Genomic DNA, 19850 nt, shown 5'->3' with positions numbered 1-19850 from the left:
ATCAAAGCCAAGAAACTCCTCACAATCGCTGAAATGTCTTCCCACTGAAAGTCCTCCATGCTTGTTCGATGTAATTTAACTTAAAAACAATGACACGAGGAACATGACGACACTCTCACGTGTCTATTATAATGCATTTCATTGGCGCAGAGGTCAATAATTGGTGCAAAACAACCTTATACAGGAAAAAAGACGTGTACGCTTTCCCGGCCTTAAAGGTAGAAATGAGGCAATGCTTTCCCGGCCTCAATGGGTTAAGAACTGCAGATAAAAGTTGCTGCTGTGCTGTAAGTATGTGTGAGCCTAGAACCCGAAGTTTTACGTATTTAACTTAACAGAGTTAGTAATATATTACACAACTTGCCATCTCCTATATGTCCCGTGACTTCTTCTCTCCATCAGCAGGTTTCACATTGAAGAATGGAAGATTTCTACATCAACAATACTTCAACGGACACAAGTTACAATTACAGCAGCATCGACACTAACGACAGCTTAGATTATTATACAGACTCTGACAGTTATGACGATGTCATTTTGATCTACAAAGTGGTGCAATGGATCATCATCTGCGCTGGACTTCCTTTGACTCTGGTGGCCATTGCTGCAGTTTATTCTCTGGTAAGTGTATTAGACTGACCTTTCTACAATAAAATGGATGTTGTGCCTGTTGTGAAGAACTGCTTTGTCTCAGCTCAGCTGTGAAACCCTCAGTTCATACTACGGGAAGAAGTTTAGGTGACTTTCAGAACATGTTTGAAGCTTATTTATTTACTTTAACAAATGTTTTCTGCAGGTGAAAAACGATCACATAGCTCCAGTCTATATCATCAACCTCCTAATTTCTGACCTCATTCAGCTTTGCTGCATTACTGCATGGAAGTTTGTATTGAACAATATCATCTATTGCACTTACCTTTTCGGTGTGCTGGCCAGCGTTGGATTTATGGTGTGTATCTCCCTGGAAAGGTAACTCTATATTTATGCTTGTGTGTCTCTGTTTCTGTGTTTAACTATTAGATTAGTACGTTTCTGATGTTCCTGAACAATGATGTCTGTGTATCTGTCTTTAATTGCAGGTATTTGGTCATCACCCAGCCACTCTGGTACAGATTCAGACGAAATATCAAGACCTGTTTGATAGTGTGTGTGGTGGTCTGGATCCTCCCCCTGGTTTATGTCCTCCCAGTCTATTTCGATGTTAATTTTCACATAAGAGAAACAATTTCTGTGGTCTTTGTCCTCCTCCCCCTCCCCCTGTTCATATTCTTCCTGGTTGGGACCCTTAAAGCCCTGTCTGCAGCCCGCAGCGTCCCCGCAGATGAAAAACGAAGAATTGTGGCAATTCTGATCGTAGTGCTGCTCATTTACACACTGCTGTTCCTGCCCAGCGTCATTTGGTCTCTCGTGGAGAAAGCCAGAGATAACCGCATTTTCCACAGCATGGCTTTCCTTTTTCTTAATATAAGTCCTCTTGCAGACTTGACAATGTATGTTTTCATTAGAAAAGGTGCCATAGACAAGCTTTTGGCCTCAATGTGTGTTAAAATGTTTAACGGGCAGGAGATGAACAGCATGAGTAATGATAACATGTCAGCTTCCTGCAGTGAAGTGTAGATTTTACATTTGCTGTTCGGCAACAGAAAAATTGCACACGGAACAAATCCATTTATCTTTTTCCTAAATATCTGTAAAAACAGTGGGAGGTGTCCTTGAACGCTTTTGTCCGTCCACATTTTTAAAAGCAGACAGAAAGGAATGGATGGTGAAAAACCACCAAGACTAAGGAGCTGATTTTTAAATCCAGAAGGAGTTAAAGACTTATTGTCAGGGTGCGGTTTAGGGAAGGACACGGATGCGGACTTCAGAAGAAAGGTTGATTTAATCAAGGCAAAAATAACAATGGAACAAATAAATACTTAGCTCAGGACTGAACCGGTTGTGGCATGGCATGCAGGGCCGGTGACGAACACACACAAAGATCCGACAAACAGACAGGGTAGACAAGAGACTAAATAGAGGGCTGGGAGTGATTGGAGAGTGAGTGCAGCTGGTGTCAATGACTAACTGTGCAGTGAATGAACTAATGATGTGAATGAACCAATGACCAGAGTGAGGGGGAAAAACAAATGACAAGACTGAAACTCAAAACCTGGACATGAACTGAACACCTAAAACATAAAACCTAACACATGAGTCCATGGACGTGACACTTATGGTGTAATATCACTGGCAATTATGTGAGTGTCTGTGTTATAGATTAATTTCATTCTATAAAATGCTAATTATTTCTATACTTATTGTCATGTTTTATTGATCTTTTTTGGCTCCTGGAAATAAACTTTAACTTTGTTGTATTTTCCTTTTTCAAATTAAAATCTTCTTTTCATCTATGGCTGGATTTACTTTTATTGACCTAGTGATGACTAAATGATTTTTATCATGTCCTCTTAGGCAAGGCAAGGCAAGGCAATTTTATTTATAGAGCACAATTCATACACAATGCAATTCAAAGTGCTTCACAGCTATATAAAATCACAAGAAGGCATTAAAAACAAATAATAAAAAAATAATAAAAATAAAAATAGATAAAATCAGAGAAATAAAAAGCATGATTTAAATTGTAAACAAAAATAAAGAAATAAGAACAATATAAAATCAGTAGTTAAAATGTGATTAAGTTTTGAGCTTTATTCAAACGCAGCTGAAAATAGGTGTGTCTTCAGCCTGGACTTAAACACACTGAGCGTTTCAGCTGATCTGAGGCTTTCTGGGAGTTTGTTCCAGACATGTGGAGCATAGAAGCTGAACTCTGGGAACTGATAAAAGACCGGATCCAGATGACCTGAGGGGTCTGGAAGGTTCATACTGGGTCAGGAAGTCCTGATGTATTCTGGTCCTGGACCATTCAGAGCTTTATAGACCAGCATCAGAACTTTAAAGTCTATCCTCTGATGGACAGGCAGCCAGTGTAAAGACCTCAGAGGTGGACTGATGTGGTCCACTTTTTTGGTCTTAGATTGAAGCTCTGTGATGACCTGTAATCGTTTCTCTTTGGCTCCAAAGACAATTACCTCAGTTTTGTTGTTGTTTAGCAGGAGAAAATTGTGGCACATCCAGTCATTAATCTCTTCAATGCATTTACCAAGAGCCTGTACAGGGCCTCGGTCTCCTGGTGACATTGTAATATATATCTGTGTGTCATCTGCATAGCTATGGTAGTTTATTCTGTTGTTTTTTATAATCTGTGCCAGTGGGAGCATGTAGATGTTAAACAGAAGAGGTCCCAGGATGGAACCTTGGGGAACTCCACATGTGACTCTTGTGTGCTCAGATGTAAAGTTACCTATTGACACAAAGTACTTCCTGTTCTCCAAGTATGTTTTGAACCAGTTTAGTACAGTTCTGGAAAGACCTGCCCAGTTTTCCAGTCATTTCAGAAGTATATTGGGGTCAACTGTATCAAATGCAGCACTGAGATCTAGTAAAACTAAGACTGACATTTTTCCACCGTCTGTATTCAGACATATGTCGTTAAACACTTTGGTCAGAGCAGTCTCAGTGCTGTGGTTCTGTCTAAAACCTGACTGGAAGGTGTCATAGCAGTTATTTTGTTTTAAAAAGTAATTAAGCTGTTGAAAAACCGCTTTTTCAATGATCTTACTTGAAAATGGGAGATTTGAGATAGGCCTGTAGTTGTTCATTTGTGTCTTGTCAAGATTGTCCTTTTTCAGCAGAGGTTTGATTACAGCTGTTTTTAGTGGCTCTGGAAACACACCCGACATTAAAGACAAGTTCACAATCAGCAATAGGTCTGACTCCAAAATTTTTGAGACCCTTTTGAAAAAAGCTGTTGGCAGGATGTCTAAACAGCAAGAGGAGGAGTTCAGCTGACGTAAGATGTCCTCCAGGTCTTTGCTGTTAATGGGTTGGAACCAGTGGCGGCTGGTGATTCAATTTGTTGGGGGGGCGCAGTTGCGCGTGACGGGTCAAATAGCACCTCACAATCAGAACACAACACACAAATTCTAAAAAACACCTAAACTAGACCATTGTTCAAGTATTAATACAATTAGAGAGATACTTTGGATATTGTTGACCTTAAATAAAGAGTTTTGGGACAGAATAGATAAAGAAATATAGGCTACTGTAATTAGAATAGACCACATGTTATACCATAACCACAACATAATAGTAGGGAGGGATGATGGTTCTGAATTTCCTATTCTATTGCAAAATGTACAAATATTCAGGAAAAACAAAGACCACATTAAAAGGTAGGTGTGTCTAATGTTTTGAGGACTAATATAGAAGACTGGATCAATTCTGATGTTTTTAAATGTGCTATATAAATAAAGCTGACTTGACTTGACTGCACTGAAAAATGGACAACAACTAATTTCTACAACAGAGACTCACCTCTGCAGCAATCCTACTGTCTGTGGTCTTCTTCCCCGAGAGCCCGGCGCTTCCTCGGATGCTTGCTTGATGGACGTGATTGATTCGATGAATTGTCCAATCACGTTAAGATTAAAAATATGGAAAACTCTGCCATTGGTCTGGGCGCACAGAGATGCGATCTAGAATCAATTTTTCATGCGCCAATGAAAAGCTGCCTCTGCTTGTTCGCGGTAAAAAAGTTTGCTAGCTCTCATAGACTCCAGTGTTACCGGCAACCTGGAGGAGGAGGGCTTTATATCCAATAGCAAATAGCAAGCCTAGCTTAAAGTCGAAAGCATTTAATGGTTGCTGGCAGTGGCATGTAGCCTACAGCAGAGTCTATCACACCACTGCACGAGTAAAAACGCAATGTACAAATGTATAATTAATTTCATATTTGTTATGGTTGATTCACGGGAGGGGCGGCGCTCTAGCGCCCTCTATTGACCAACCGCCACTGGTTGGAACTGTGTCATGGTGTTTAAACGGGTTTTCGGAGGAGACGGTACATATGCTGAACCTGCTGCTGATGTACCAACTGCTTGTCTAATATTTTGGATTTTGTCTGTGAAGAATTTGGCAAAGTCATTGCAGGCCATGGTGGAATGAAGTTCAGTTGCCACTAACACAGGAGGGTTTGTTAGCCTGTCAACTGTAGCAAATAAGGCCCGAGCATTATGACTGTTTTTGGTGATGATGTCAGAGAAGTAGGACTTTCTTGCATTCCTCAGTTGTAGATTATAAGAGTGAAGTTTCTCTTTATAGATGTTATAATGAACCTGGTGATTTGTTTTTCTCCATCTGCGCTCAGCTTTCCGACACTCTCTTTTCCCATTTTTCACTAGTGTGGAATTTCGCCATGGAGACTTCTTCCTTCCAGAGATAACCTTCACCTTAAAGGCAGGGTAGGGGATCTTTTTCTGGAACTTTTTTTTACATATTGCTTGAAATACTCTTCACACCCCCATTGCAACCAATTAATTAAAAGTTTTGACACAAATATGAAAAGTTTTAGTGGCCTCTAGAACGTACAATCTAGGAAAAACAGTATCCAATCATTGTGAACGGACCGTTCACAATGATTGGATACTGATGCCGTCTATCAAACTGCAACCTGCTCCTCCCTCCCCCTCCTTCCCCCTGTGCGCGTACCCTGCTCCGTGAACGTCCAGAAGCTTGGCAGGAAGCTAAACTAGAGCCAGCTTGGCTAGCACCTAGCATTATTAAACGTATAGTTAGCATAAACTAAATACTAAATACTAAATATGGCAACGATCGATGCTTGCTGTCAGAACAGCGCTCGTGCACCTTCGTGCACCTTCGTGCTCGTGCGCGTTCATGTACTCTAGAGGCGTGCCTTCGGGGGAAAAGTGAAGAAAAGGGTTGGGACTTTTTACCTGTGTATTTTCAAAATGCAGCTTCGCTGGACTCAAAATCCAGGATCTCCTACCCTACCTTTAATGGGAGCAATAGCATCCATAACATTTAACATTTTAGCATTGAAGCTACTGACGAGCTCATTGACTGTAGCCCCGGACAGGGCAGGTGTTAAAGAGAAGACCTGGTTAAAGATCTCACTACTGTTTTCAGTTTTGAGATACACCGTTTTGAGATCACTGCTGTTGAGACATTTGTGTACAGTGAAATCGTACTCTCAAAGAAAACACAGGAATGATCCGACAGGCCCACATCAGACACAGTAACCTTTGAAATGCTCAGACCCTCAGAGATCAGTAAGTCTAGAGTGCGCCCCCTATTGTGCGTGGCCTCTGTTACATGCTGAGTCAGCCCAAAGTTGTCCAGAGTGTTACTCAGGTCTTTTGTCCCTTTGTCCTGAGGGTTGTCCACATGGATGCTAAAATCACCAACAATAATACACAGTCAAAATCAACACAGATCATAGAGAGCAGTTCATTGAGGTCATCCAAACAGTCTGCACAGTATTTGGGGGGCCTGTAAACGTTCAGAAACAGGACTCTGGATGAGGCCTTCAGCTGTACAGCCACATATTCAAAGGACTGAAAACTTCCAGGAGATAGCTGCTTACATTGAAATGATTCATGAAATAAGACTGCCACCCTTCCTCCTCTCCTGCTCACTCTGGCCTCGCTGATAAAGCTGTAACCAGGAGGGGTCGACTCAATGAGAACAGCAGCACTGTTATTTTGGTCTAACCAAGTTTCAGTTAAAAACAAGGGTGTGCTCAGTGATAAAATCATTAATTAAAAATGTTTTCCCAGCTAAAGACCTAACATTTAATAAAGCCAACTTGAGTATTTTAGAGGTATTTTTTGCCCCCTCGTGTTTGGGAGCAGTCTGTGGCACACAAGGTGTGTTTACTTTATTTAAAGATCTTTCAGAGTGCAACTCTCTGTGTTTTGACTGGGCCACATTTCTCCTTCTGTCACCTAAAAGTACAGACATTTTAAAACCTTCTAATAAACAGGGTCCCAGCTTCTCCTGGGAGAAGTCACAACTGCCATAATCCTCGCAGCCCGGACCCTCTACACATCACACATCAGACTGCGGAGACAGAACATGATGGCGGCGTGGAGGGACATGAGGGGGTGGGGCTGGGCGTCGTTGCTTCGGCTGTTCTGCTAGGGGAGGGGCTCGGTGACGAACCTTTGGCCGCTCTGGTGGGGGGTTTATGGGGGACAAAAAGGGATTGGGCTGGGGGGTAGATCTGAGCCCAGCGTTGACCCGCTCCATCATCTGCTCAGTGAATTTCAGGTGAGGGGAGGAGGGAGAAAGGGAGGGTGAGGATCGCAATGACCTGTCAGGGCTTTGGGGGCCTGGGAAAGGTCCTGGTCCCTGGTCCTGGTCATTGGTGCTGTTGAGAGGGTTGGGGGCAAATAAGGACCCCTCTTATTGCCTCTGATGTCTCTCCCTTCCGAAGCTTTTCCCGGGTGGGGGCAGATGGAGTTCCTCCTCAAGGTTTCTGCTGGGCTTTGTTTGTTCCTCTCTATGAGATAACTCCTGGTTTATCTCAGTCTTGGCACCGAGCATAGATGAATGACGTAGGAAGTAAAATAGGTTGGAGATGAACAGTTTCACCCCTGTCTTGTTAAAATTAAATCCATTTGCCTTAAAAAGGTGCCTGCGTTCCCAAAAAATGTTAGAATTATTAATAAAATGCACTGAGTGGTCAGCACATGCCGATAAAAGCCATTTATTCAGTGCCAACAACCTGCTGAATCTTTCCTCTCCTCCTCTGACGGGTGGTACAGGTCCGCTGATGAATACAGCTGCATTCAGCGAGCTCACTGCGTTTAATAATCCAATAAAGTCCCGTTTCAGAACCTCAGATTGTTGCTTGGACACATTGTTTGACCCTGTATGCAGAACGATGTTTGTCACAGTTGGATATTCATCTGCAATTTCAGGAATTCTCTCCTTCATATCGTTGACCATTTCCCTAGGAAAGCAGAGGACTTTAGTGTTCTTACCGCACATCCTTTGTACATCATTTACGGCAGAGTCACCCACAATCAGAGTTTCAGGCCCAGCCTTTAGCTTTCCCTGTGGCCTTTTACTTTCTGACAGGTTTTCGGTCCTTGCCTTGCTGCTTTGGGATGGATGGTCATCCAATAGAGATCCAGAGTCCTTCGATAGTGGAGCAAATCTGTTCTGCAGTTTCACGCTCGGTTGTTTTGGAAGTTTGTTGTTAACCTTCCCATTCACAGATGTCTAGTCCTGTTTCCTCTCATGTACAGGGGTAGAAGAGCTCCTCTGTCTCGTGGGAAGTGAAGGCCAGTCGGTTTCACATATTTCGGCTCGCTGTGCCCTGCCTGTGATACGTCCTCCCACTTCCAGGAGACATGATTTACTTTTTGGTTTTGCACCGAGATGGTTCCAGGGAGGATTATTATTCGATGATTTATTATAGTGCACAGAGTCTGATTTTTTGGTCGCGTTATCTGTGCTCCTTAGCTGTGTGTTAGCTTGCTCGACTCCACTATTCTGAATCAATGGCAAGGTTGTTTCATTTCCACACAGTCCATTTACCTCCACATTTACTTCTAAGCAATGGATTTTTGTCTCCAGTACTGCAATCTTCTGCAGGAGTCATCTGTGGAGAAGGGAGGCATCTTGCTGCTAGTTAGCCTAACGGTTAGCACCTTTCCAAGCTATTGCTTTAGCTGAGTGCTAGGTGCCCGGACACTGTAGATCAGGCTTCAGCTGTGTGTAGGCCACGCACACGGATCGCTGAAGATAAAGAACTCTAAAAAATGTAAAAAACTTTAATCCCAGAGATTTATAAGTGTCCAGAAGCTATCGCAGGTAGGCTCACATAGAAAAAAGGGGAAAAATCACGATAAAATCAATAAAATAAGCAAAGCGAGCAGATAGAGTAAGCGTCCGCAGGACGAAGCAGGAAGCAAGCAGGGTCTTACATAAAACCTCAGAGCTGAAACATTGAGTGCTTTGTTTTTCAACCAACAATTATCAAGTTATGTTTTTTTAAATTCCAGATAACAACAATCAAAAGAGGAAGAGGAAACCGTGTTGTGCAATTTTTCAGTCAGTTATAGCTACACAGAGTTCGAAAGCATAATTTATCGCCATCTCTGAATTGATTGTACAGCAGCACTTCATCAGTAAGTTGGATATTATTTTACTTTTAGCACACATAACATTTTATTTAGAAACATATTTTAATCTATTTTATTCTTCATAAAGATAAACATGTGCGTGTATGCATGTGTTTATGTTTATGCATTTGGCAGACGCTTTTTTTTTAAACACTTTATTTATAGATCTTTTTCAATTTACAGAACATAAAACAACACACCAATCCCACCCACCCACTCCCACAAGGCCAAAAAAACGACAACAAAACAAACAAACAAACAAACAAACAAAAATATATTTATCTTCTTAAACAAGTAAACTCACATATACAATATGCGTACTTTCAATCCAGAAAAACAACAACAACAAAAAATATGTTCTTATACCTGCACATTCCTAGTTACATTGATGCACTCATACTCACACACATATAACCATACATGTGCACACAAGCACACATAAATATATCCATGCTTATACATACAAAAGCATACAGACATATACACAAGTACATTCGCAAGTACATATGCATCCGATCCACCCAAAAGGAGAAAATAGATAAATAAATTAACACCAAGCATATGTAGGCTCTCATAAAGTACATTCCTACACAGAAGACATGACGGGGAAATCCTATCTGTTACATAGATCCAGCTGCTCATTCTATATATGCAAAGGCTGGCACGCTAGAGCGATGTCAGGTGAAAGATATATTCTCAATAAACTCTACAAAAGGAGTCCAGGTTTGAATAAATCTGTCTTTGTTACTGTTACGGCTATATTTCAGTTTCTCTAGTGAAATCATAGAGAGCACCTCTTTAACTCAGTGTTTGGGGTCTAGCTCCAATATGGAGTTCAAGACATTCTTAGCTGGTAAGTAAGGAAATGAGAAATGCTTTTTGGCAAAGCTGCGCACTTGCAGGTATCTGAAGAAGTAGTTTTTAGGAATATATATATATGTTTTTCTGCAATAGGTCGAAGGAAGCGAATGTGCCATCTATGAAGAGGTCTTTGAAGAACACCAACCCATTTTGATGCCATGTTTCAAAAGCAGTGCCAGCTTGGGATGGGGGAAACAGGTGATTTCGTACCAGGGGAAGGAGAGTGATTGGTTGATTAAGGTGGAAATGTTTTCTAAATTGCAGCCATATCTTTAGGGAATTTCTAATAACCGGCCCCAGGCGTTGAAGATTTAAATTACTGGGCAGGGGGCTGCTTAGGATGGAGATTGGCAAAGGCGGCGAATTAGATTCGAGTTCCATTGTGGCCCACATTGGTCCCGCTTTGTTTTCATGCATTGAGATCTAGTAATTCAATTTGGAGATATTAGCTGCCCAGTAATAAAACAGGAAGTTAGGCAGGCCCAGTCCCCCCATGCTCTTGGGCATCTCTAGTGAAGTTCTCTTAATTCGCGGGTGGGAGATGCCCCAGATAAAACTGGTGATGTGGCTATTTAGTTGTTTAAACCATGACTTGGTTAACAGAATCGGGATCATCTGAAACTAATATAAAAACCGTGGTAGCACTGTCATCTTGATTGTGTTAACTCGCTAGTGTGATAGGGAGAGCTGACCATTTAAGAAAGTCCTGTTTAGTACGTTCTAACAAAACTTTAAAGTTGTGGTCATATAGGTCCTTATATGACCGTGTAACGTTTATGCCTAAATAGGGGAAAGCTTGTTGTTCTAATTTGAATGGGAAGGCGCTATAATCTGTGGATTTAGCTAGTTGATTTATGGGGAAGAGCAAACTTTTTGTTAGGTTAAGACTATAGCCTGATAGTTTTCCAAATTGCTGTAGTATGTGTATAAGTTTGGGGATTGATTCCATTGGGTTTGATATATATAATAGGAGGTCATCTGCATACAATGACACTTTATGCACTGTTTCATTTCTGGTGATACCTGCAAAACATTGTTGCATTCTTAAAGGGGAACTGCGGTATTTTCAACTTTTAAGCCTCTTTTATGAGTCGTCTGCAATGTTTGCTTTTGTCGTGTTTTATTTGACATTGAGTTCTATTGAAGACTGGATGTTCGTTGATATTACTCCGCCACCGAAAAGAAAATAGTTCGAGCATGAACGAGCTGCCAAATAAAACACGACAGAAGCAACTTTTCGCAACGAAATTTGATATGGATTACCAGTGCACACCAGTAACCACTCCGGTGAGTTGATGATTTTGAAAACGGACGTTTATGGTGCTTTTACGGACCTTTTAGGACATGCACATGACTTGCCATTCTGAAGCAGGTTGAGAAGAATCAAAATTAGGCAAATACCGGAGACAGCAGTAAAATTTAAAAAAGCGGTGAGGGGGGTTCTAAAACATTGCAGATGACTCATAAAAGAGGCTTAATGTTGAAAATACCGCAGTTACCCTTTAAGGATGTAGCAAGCGGCTCAATGGCTAGATCAAATACAAATGGTGAGAGGCAACATCCCTGCCGTGTACCTCTATGTAGCCTAAAGTAACCAGATCTGATGGAGTTTGTGCGCACTGAGGCCATGGGTGATGCATATAATATCCTAACCAACGAGGTAAAAATGGGGCCGAATCCAAATTTATCAAGCACCGTAAATAGATAGTCCCACTCAACCCGGTCAAAGGCCTTTTCTGCATCGAGTGAGAGTACAACCTCTGCCTGCCGGGTTGAATGGGTAGAATAGAGCACATTGAACAAACGCCTCATATTATAAAACGACTGCCTCTCTGGTATAAACCCTGTTTGATCCGGATCAATAACTTTTGGTATCACTGTTTCTAAGCAACGTGATAGAACTATTGTGAGAATCTTGTAATCACAACACAGAAGGCTGATCGGACAATATGAGCCACAGTCTAATTGGTCCCTGCCTTTCTTCCAACAAAATTGATATAGTAATTCCACAGGGAATCCATCTGGACCAGGCGTTTTTCCATTTTGCATGGATTTTATTGCCTGTGTTATCTCCTCTGTCGTTATATGGGCATCAAGCATATCTCTGTCCTCCGTAGTGATTTGTGGTAGAGGTAGGCCATCTAAGAAATTCTGGAGGGCCGTCACGTTTGCTGAAGCCTGTGATATGTAAAGTTCGGTATAATATGCTTTAAAGCGATCATTAATAGTTTGTGGATGTGAAGAAGTAGAGTCTGATGAGACACGAATTTCGGGGATTGCGTTTTGTGTCATTGATTGCCCTCTCACCATGTTCATAGTATTTTTGCCTTGTTTTTAACATCATCCGTTCAGTCTGTCTTATAGAAAGGCTGTCCAATTCTGTTTGTAGCAATGACCGTTCCTTAAAAATTTCAGGTGTCGAGTTACGGGCCAGTTGATCGTCTATATTCAGTAGGTTGGTTCAACTCCTTGAGGTGTTTATCGCGTTCTCTTTTCTTATGACTTGCATATGAAATAATCTGACCCCTGAGATATGCCTTAAGCCAGGGGTCCCCAAACTTTTCAGCACCAAGGACCGGTTTGGTTCTGCAATTTGTTCCCGCGGCCCGGTCGGGGGGGGGGATTACTTTTTTTTTTTTTTTTTTTTTTTTGTACTTTACGTTCAACAGACATTACATTTACCAGATGCTTTTACAAATTAGGATATGGTGACAGACAGACAGTCATCATTGAAAAAAATAAACGTGCACAATCGGCCTCCTATAATGCAATCTATGCAGTTTCCAAGTATAGAATCTAGCGAGTGAAATGAAAGAATTCCCGATTTCCATGTCTTTTTAAAAAAAAAAAAAAAAAAAAATTTTTTTTTTTTTTTTTTTTTCCCCCAATCTCACGGCCCGGTTTGGAATGTCTCGCGGACCTGTACCGGTCCGCGACCCGGTGGTTGGGGACCCCTGCCTTAAGCGACTCCCATATGATATCATATGACATTCCTGGGGTAGTGTTTGTCAGGACAAAGAAGTCTATTTGGTCAGAGTTTAATTTTTCAAATGATGGTTGCTTTAATAGTAGCGGGTCTAGTTGCCATGAGCGCTGGGGCACAGAACTGTTCGGAAATGACATGTCTAACTGGACAGGGCAGTGATCAGAAATTGAAAAAAAAAAAATGTCTAGCGGAAGGGTTGGCGTGTCTCCAAGGATCATATAATTTATAAGATTGCATGAAGGATATAAGTTGTGCAGCTAATTTGGACACATTCTTGTTTTGTCTAGGATTGGATTTATCTAAGACTGGCTGTAAACTGCAATTAAAATCTCCCCCTAATATCAACAAATGCGAATTAAGGTCTGGGAGTTTTCCAATGAGGCTGGAGAAAAACTGAGGGTTATCCCAGTTAGGGCCATAAAGATTGATAAGTGCTACCAAGTTACCATGCAGCTTCCCTGTTACTACTGTTAAAATTGGCTTTGTTCTTAGACATTATGAATGAAATAGGGCTCAGTACTTTTCCATATGACCTAAAGTGATCCAGAAGTAGAAAGACAAAACAATTAGGAAAGCCTGGGAAAGCAAGGGCAGATTCACACACACACATTGTTTTGGGCTGATCCAGAGAATATGACGAAGCATGTTGAACCTACTCATGTCCAATCATACTCGGTCGAATGTGAGTCCAACCTATGCAATAAGTACAGATGATAACCGGAAATCAGGGCCAGTCTGACAGACTTCCTGCGGGAGCTCTGTTCCACTGAGCCCAGCGCTGATATGCTTTGATGTGTGACTACCAATAAACACTTCATTTTCACTTGAATTACTTTGGTCCGTTCTTGAGCCTCCTACTAAAAGAACCGAATCTAACAAAATGGTGCCGTGATACAAGGTTGGAAGGCTAAAGGACCACCGTACCGTGCGACCGACCCCGTGCGAGGGAGGACGCCTCGAGGTGATAGGAGGGACAGCTTTTTTCAGACAATCAGGCGCCAGGAAAAAGGTGAGCAGAACACCACTTAATGACTAAATGTGTCATTTCTGCATATTGGGTAAACTAAATGAAGTTGTCTGAATTAAGTTGTCCTCTGGTCATGAGAGTTCGAGTGTTAATGTACTGTCTGTCTGTTTGCATTGAATGGTAACACGTCAAATGTAAAAACACATACACACAGGGAAAGTATATAAGTGTCCTGTCAAGTCAATTCGGAAAGTAAGACAAGATAAATTCATTTTATAAATGAAGATCCCAGTTGTGGTGCTTGTCTTCAAAATTGATTTTTTTCCGTGCACTTTTGGTAAGTGATGCGAAGTAGTTTATAAAAGCCCATCTTGAATGGGTAAACTAATTAGAATTCCGACACGGAAGATTCTCCACTGACGAGAGTTAGAACGAGGGATTGAGACTTCCGGGGTTCGACGAAGTCTGTAAAACCGAAATATAGAAATATACTCGGGTTGACAAGAGTCAATTTATACTTGAAGGATACTAAGGGTCAGATTTTTTAATTTTCATACAACTGTGGGGGGATTCGCCGCTCGAAGATATTTGACTGCGCCAGCGGATCTCGAGTGGTTTCTGTTCAATATTGGGGTTTGGCATAGATAAAAAGGGGGGGAAAAACGAGTGGCTGCGCGTGCTATACGGGTCGCTTTGTTCGGGGAAATCAGTATTTTTATGGTGTGACCCAAAGTTTTGGAATAAACAAATGCTTTGATAAGTGGGGTAACCCCGAGAGGTGGAGCGCACAGAACACAGCGTTCTGCGTAGAAGTTTCTTCACTACTTTCAGCATTTGGGCAATTACGTCTTCCATATAGGCTACTTTGAATAACACGTGTATAACTTTCGAAAATATGTCACAAAAAATTGAATGAAAGATGGAAGAAAATGGTCCCGAGGTGAGAAGAAAAACGAGGGACAGATAAATTGGACTGGAGAAATGCAGGAAAAGAGTGTGTGAGTTTGCTCCACTGAGGCTGAGTGTGTGTGTTCAAAATGTTTTCAAAACAAACGAGAGACTAAGAATCAAGCGCATGCAGGATACAGAAGGAAAAAGTTGATATATGATATATTTGATCCCAAAGGTTGACAAAAGTTAATAATTTTGTTTTTCAGCATCAACGCACTAATAAGAGACCTGTAAGGAAAAAATTAACAGATTTGGAGGCTTGACCTGAGGCCTGAAGTTACTAACTAAAGATCAGCTGTGCAGCAGCATTACATGAATAATGAATAATAAATAATGAAAAGCCTCAAACGCTTTTTGAGCCATAATATTCTCAAGTTAATTTTATAGTTGTTCTCTTTATCATAAATGCGCACACCCTAAGATTGTCTTCTTTCTCTCATTCAGCCCTGAGAGTGAGAACCATCCAAACAGACTCTGGGTGATCATTGGCCTGAGTTTATAATGATATACTGAGTATAATAGAGGTTTAATTTTGTACTAGAGCAAATAGTATTGATTCATCCATCTAGTTTAAAATGCATATGATTAGGAAAGACACCAAAGTATGTAGATAAACTGAAAACAGCTTTACAATGAAAAAAATCACAGAGATGAGATAAAAAACAATAAATCCAGGAAGAACAGTGTTTGAGACATTCATACAAAGTGTTGCTGAAATAGGATTTAACAGCTCTCTTAAAGAGCTAAAGTCAAATACACAGGCAGAGTGTTTAGGAGATTTGCTCCTTTAATTAAAATATAATCTGAAAAAATGTTCTACAAAGTGAAAGTTTATGATTCCACCTGAAACAGGACTGAGATCAGGCAGTCAGACCATACGACATAAGTTAAAAAACCAGGATTTAGGATTTAATATCACGGCCAGACAGTCAGATGTCAAACAATTTGATATCATATTAAAGTTATTAAAGCTTAGCCTTTATTGTTATTAGGAGATATTAACTTGACTTTAAAATTTTAGCTGCTCGGAATTTCCTCTGCCTCAGGTCACCAATTCAATAGTCAATAGTTATCACCAATATTTAGATTCAAACTAAACCATTTGACTATTTAACTAAATCATTTAACTATTTAACTGCAGCAGATCTATGAAACAATTAATATGCTCCCTTAACAAAAAAAAAAAGAAAATAGATTTAAATTCATTGGAAGACTACAGAAAGGACAGCTGCAGCAAAGACTGAGCCATAACAAGACAAGTCAGGGTTTGTTTTTATGGCGCATTTAAAAACATTGAGCACAGGGCAGCTTAGAAAGCCAAAATAAAGATCTATGCAGACACAGACTTAACTTTGTCTGAAGCTATCCCTATTATGCATTATATTATGCATTATTTAACCTACTATTTTATATGATATATAATATATGACCTATATATGAATGTTTTCAGGTGGTCCCACATGAGGCCTGGACGAGGAAAAATACCCTGTCCATAGCCTTTTTGGGACACTATGAGGACTTGTGTTAATGTGGGAAAAAGGTTCGGTTGCCAAGCGACAGCCATGGTGAGTGGGGGCTGAGGAGATCCCAAAAGGGGGTGTTCCCAAAGGGGGCACTAACGGCTTGGGGGACAAGGGCTACCTGAGGGAGAAGGAGAAGGACGCCAATAGGTGGCGTGATGGTTGAAAGAAAAAGAATATGAATGGGGTGAATGAAATGTTCTGTAATTAGGTGTTTTGGGTCATCGGAAGACGTTCCATTAGAGATGACCACAAAGTTTTAATCTACTGCACTAAATCGATCAATCAATCAGACGTTATTTATATAGCACTTTACATAGCACTTCTCATCCAAACCAATATTTCAAATCGAACGAAGCAGTGAAACCCAAGGCCACATACAGACACATGCACACTCACATATAAAGCCACGCACACGCACACGCCACACATACTGGAAACAGGGACCACAACGTGCTCCTCAAAGAAAAATAAATGATGAATTAGGATAAATAAAGAAATAAAATTAACCTAGGCTTTTAATATCTGTATGGAAACATGTTAAGGTTAGGAACAGCTCTGATGTCACACCGTTGGTACCACATGAGGGGTTTCTGATTCAATTAGAACCTGGAAAAAACTTAATGCTGATCCTGAACTATCTGTGTACGGCTCAGCATCACGAAACGGCCACAGGTAAAAATTAAACAACATTATTATTAACTAACAAGTAAGAATAAAGCAGATTATGCTGAAATTTTATTTTTAACGCTCTGACCTGAATTAAGAGAGGACAGACAATATTTATCCAAAACAACTTAATCAGTTAGACATTGAAAAGAAATGTCTGCTTTCTTGATGCTGTGCTGATACCAAAGTGAGATCTAACCACAAATATTTCTGTCCTACAGCAAACAAGAACACAGGAGGAGAAACTGCAGTGCAGCAGTTCGGCAATTAATTAACAATTCAAAGTTTCCCAAAAATTCTGTGTGTGTTTCTGTCTTCTTTTGCATTAAGACTTCCCGGACCTGGAAGAGGAAGACATGGAATCAAACTCAGAATAAGAAAACCACTGTTTGTAGACTTAGACCCCAATGAAAACAGGAGGTTTGCTTCATCAAACCCAGAAATGCAATATATGTTTGTCATCTTTTGTCATTTGTTGTCATCTGTCATCTGTTGTCATTTGGTGTCATTTGTTGTCCTAACCTGTGGTGTCTGGAGTTGATTGTTGATTGTTGTTTATGAGTCATGGTCCCGAAACTGTCTAACGATTTTTCCACAGCAGAATAAATGGATGATGCAGAATTGCTCATGAATGTTGGACAGCAAGCAGATGAGAATTCTCCTATTATCCTAAAAGCAAGGAGGATACCATATGTGCTGATGTTGAGGTTAATCGTGATGATGTTTCCCTAATAATTTGAAGTTTTTTCACAGCAAAAGAAAGGAGATGGCACTGGATTTCTCAATAAGGCTGCACAGCAGCTTGATGACTATTCTAGTTCCTTAAAACAAGGGTTATACCAACTGGCCAGTTGTTTTGTTTTGTGTTATGTTTATTTTGTTATTTCTTTGATTTTCTTTTGGTTTGTTTATTTTGACTTTGGTTTTGTTTGGGGTCCATATGAAAAATAAATAAAAAATGAATTGGCATTGAAATTGAACCTATCAAAGAGAGATACCCTAGTATAGAAATACAGTGCAAATTACATTTTGCACTACTGCGCTGCGAGACTTGCTAATATTATTCCACAGATTCAGAACCACTACAGGACGTACGGCCGGAGGACTCATAAGCTTGAGTTCTGGGAGGCCTTTCCCATCATGCCAAGATGATGGTGGAGAACTACACAACAGGGAGGGGATGCTGAATATCCCTCAAGGAAGCGATGTACTGGTGACCTCTCCTTCCAAGATTAGTTCCGGATCAGAATGCTGAACAGACGTTCAGCCAAGAGGAAAACCGAGCACCGACAGGATTGGACCAGCGAAGACCACACGACTCGTCATGTGGTCATCTAAGAAAGATATATCATTTAAAAGAAAAGTTAAACATAATTGTTCAAGAGGCTAATATACTCATATAGTCGAGCCTTGGTTAAATTTATATTTGTTGTGTTTCACTTTTTAAAGTGTTTAGCTAATTCCTCTTAAAGGTTGATAATGAATCATTTTTAAAATGTCAATTACCAGTGGGGTGACTCGGCTGTTTGGAGCGGGACCTTAGACTTTGAACGGTAATAAGTTGGTCGGTCGCCAAGTGCAACTAGGGGCCATAGGTGAATTTTTCCCGGATACATCGGGTTTTCGCTCCTATTCGCTGCAAACGGTGGACGAACCTGCTGGTGATGCTAATTGCCTTATGCAATGTTTGAGTGTCAGTAGTATGGAAATGATGTGAATTTTTTGGATTAATCAGTATTGTGTTGTTATGGTACTTATGGGGAAGCAAGGCCTTGCTAACCACATAAGGTTTTAGGCAATTATGAACAAAGAGTCCACAGAGGATAGGTTCGGGGCCACATACACACAATACATATAGCAAATTGTTATTTACATATAATTTATTAAGAAATGTGCTCATTTGCGGAATTATTATCAGTTGAGTAAGGAAGGTTTTAAACTTACTAGAAAAGAGTCTCTATTTCTAGAATCTTGATTAACACTCCTGATATACAAGGTTTTGCTAACGCATCACAATTATTTTTAAATGTGCTTATTTGCAGAGTTATAATCAGTGACTTATGAAGGTCTTAACCCTCTCGGAAAGAGGTTCTGTTCCGAGTAAAATGATGGAATAGTCCGGATTTGAAGGTGTAGCTTAAGCATTAGAATTATGTTTACTATTTCCATGCCTGTGCAATGAAGATTTGGCTTTGTTCTTAGACATTATGAATGAAATAGGGCTCAGTACTTTTCCATATGACCTAAAGTGATCCAGAAGTAGAAAGACAAAACAATTAGGAAAGCCTGGGAAAGCAAGGGCAGATTCACACACACACATTGTTTTGGGCTGATCCAGAGAATATGACGAAGCATGTTGAACCTACTCATGTCCAATCATACTCGGTCGAATGTGAGTCCAACCTATGCAATAAGTACAGATGATAACCGGAAATCAGGGCCAGTCTGACAGACTTCCTGCGGGAGCTCTGTTCCACTGAGCCCAGCACTGATATGCTTTGATGTGTGACTACCAATAAACACTTCATTTTCACTTGAATTACTTCGGTCCGTTCTTGAGCCTCCTACTAAAAGAACCGAATCTAACACTACAATGAATCAACCCTTGTTATCTGGTGTAATATCAATTGGTTGCAGCCCCTCTAGATCTGTCACCATAATCTGAATGAAATACCTGCACAATCCAATTTTTCTTCAATTTGTCATATTCATCATTTCGGAGGTGTGTCTCTTGAAGGTACATGATGTCTGAACTTAATAATTTTAGGCGTGTGAAAATGCTTGATAGGATGCTGGATCCCTTCAATATACCAACTAATGAGTCTTATTGAGCCTAGGCCCTGGGAGCTTATTGTTGCCAT

At 40.6% G+C, this 19850-nt stretch overlaps 1 protein-coding gene across 1 annotated transcript; it reads left to right on the top strand.

The window, feature by feature from the left end:
* The first annotated feature begins 411 nt into the window (after window positions 1-411).
* On the top strand, window positions 412-1617 carry LOC142387466 (G-protein coupled receptor 4-like). Its single transcript, XM_075472641.1, has 3 exons — window positions 412-621; window positions 797-969; window positions 1080-1617. Exons 1-3 carry the CDS (start codon window positions 421-423, stop codon window positions 1615-1617), a joined length of 912 nt encoding a protein of 303 aa, XP_075328756.1. The 5' UTR covers window positions 412-420.
* Window positions 1618-19850: the final 18233 nt, after the last annotated feature.

Source organism: Odontesthes bonariensis, chromosome 2, assembly GCF_027942865.1.
Source record: "Odontesthes bonariensis isolate fOdoBon6 chromosome 2, fOdoBon6.hap1, whole genome shotgun sequence".
Classification (NCBI taxonomy): domain Eukaryota; kingdom Metazoa; phylum Chordata; class Actinopteri; order Atheriniformes; family Atherinopsidae; genus Odontesthes; species Odontesthes bonariensis.
The sequence above is the reverse complement of the archived record's forward strand: the minus strand, read 5'-3'. Positions and strand labels throughout refer to the sequence as shown.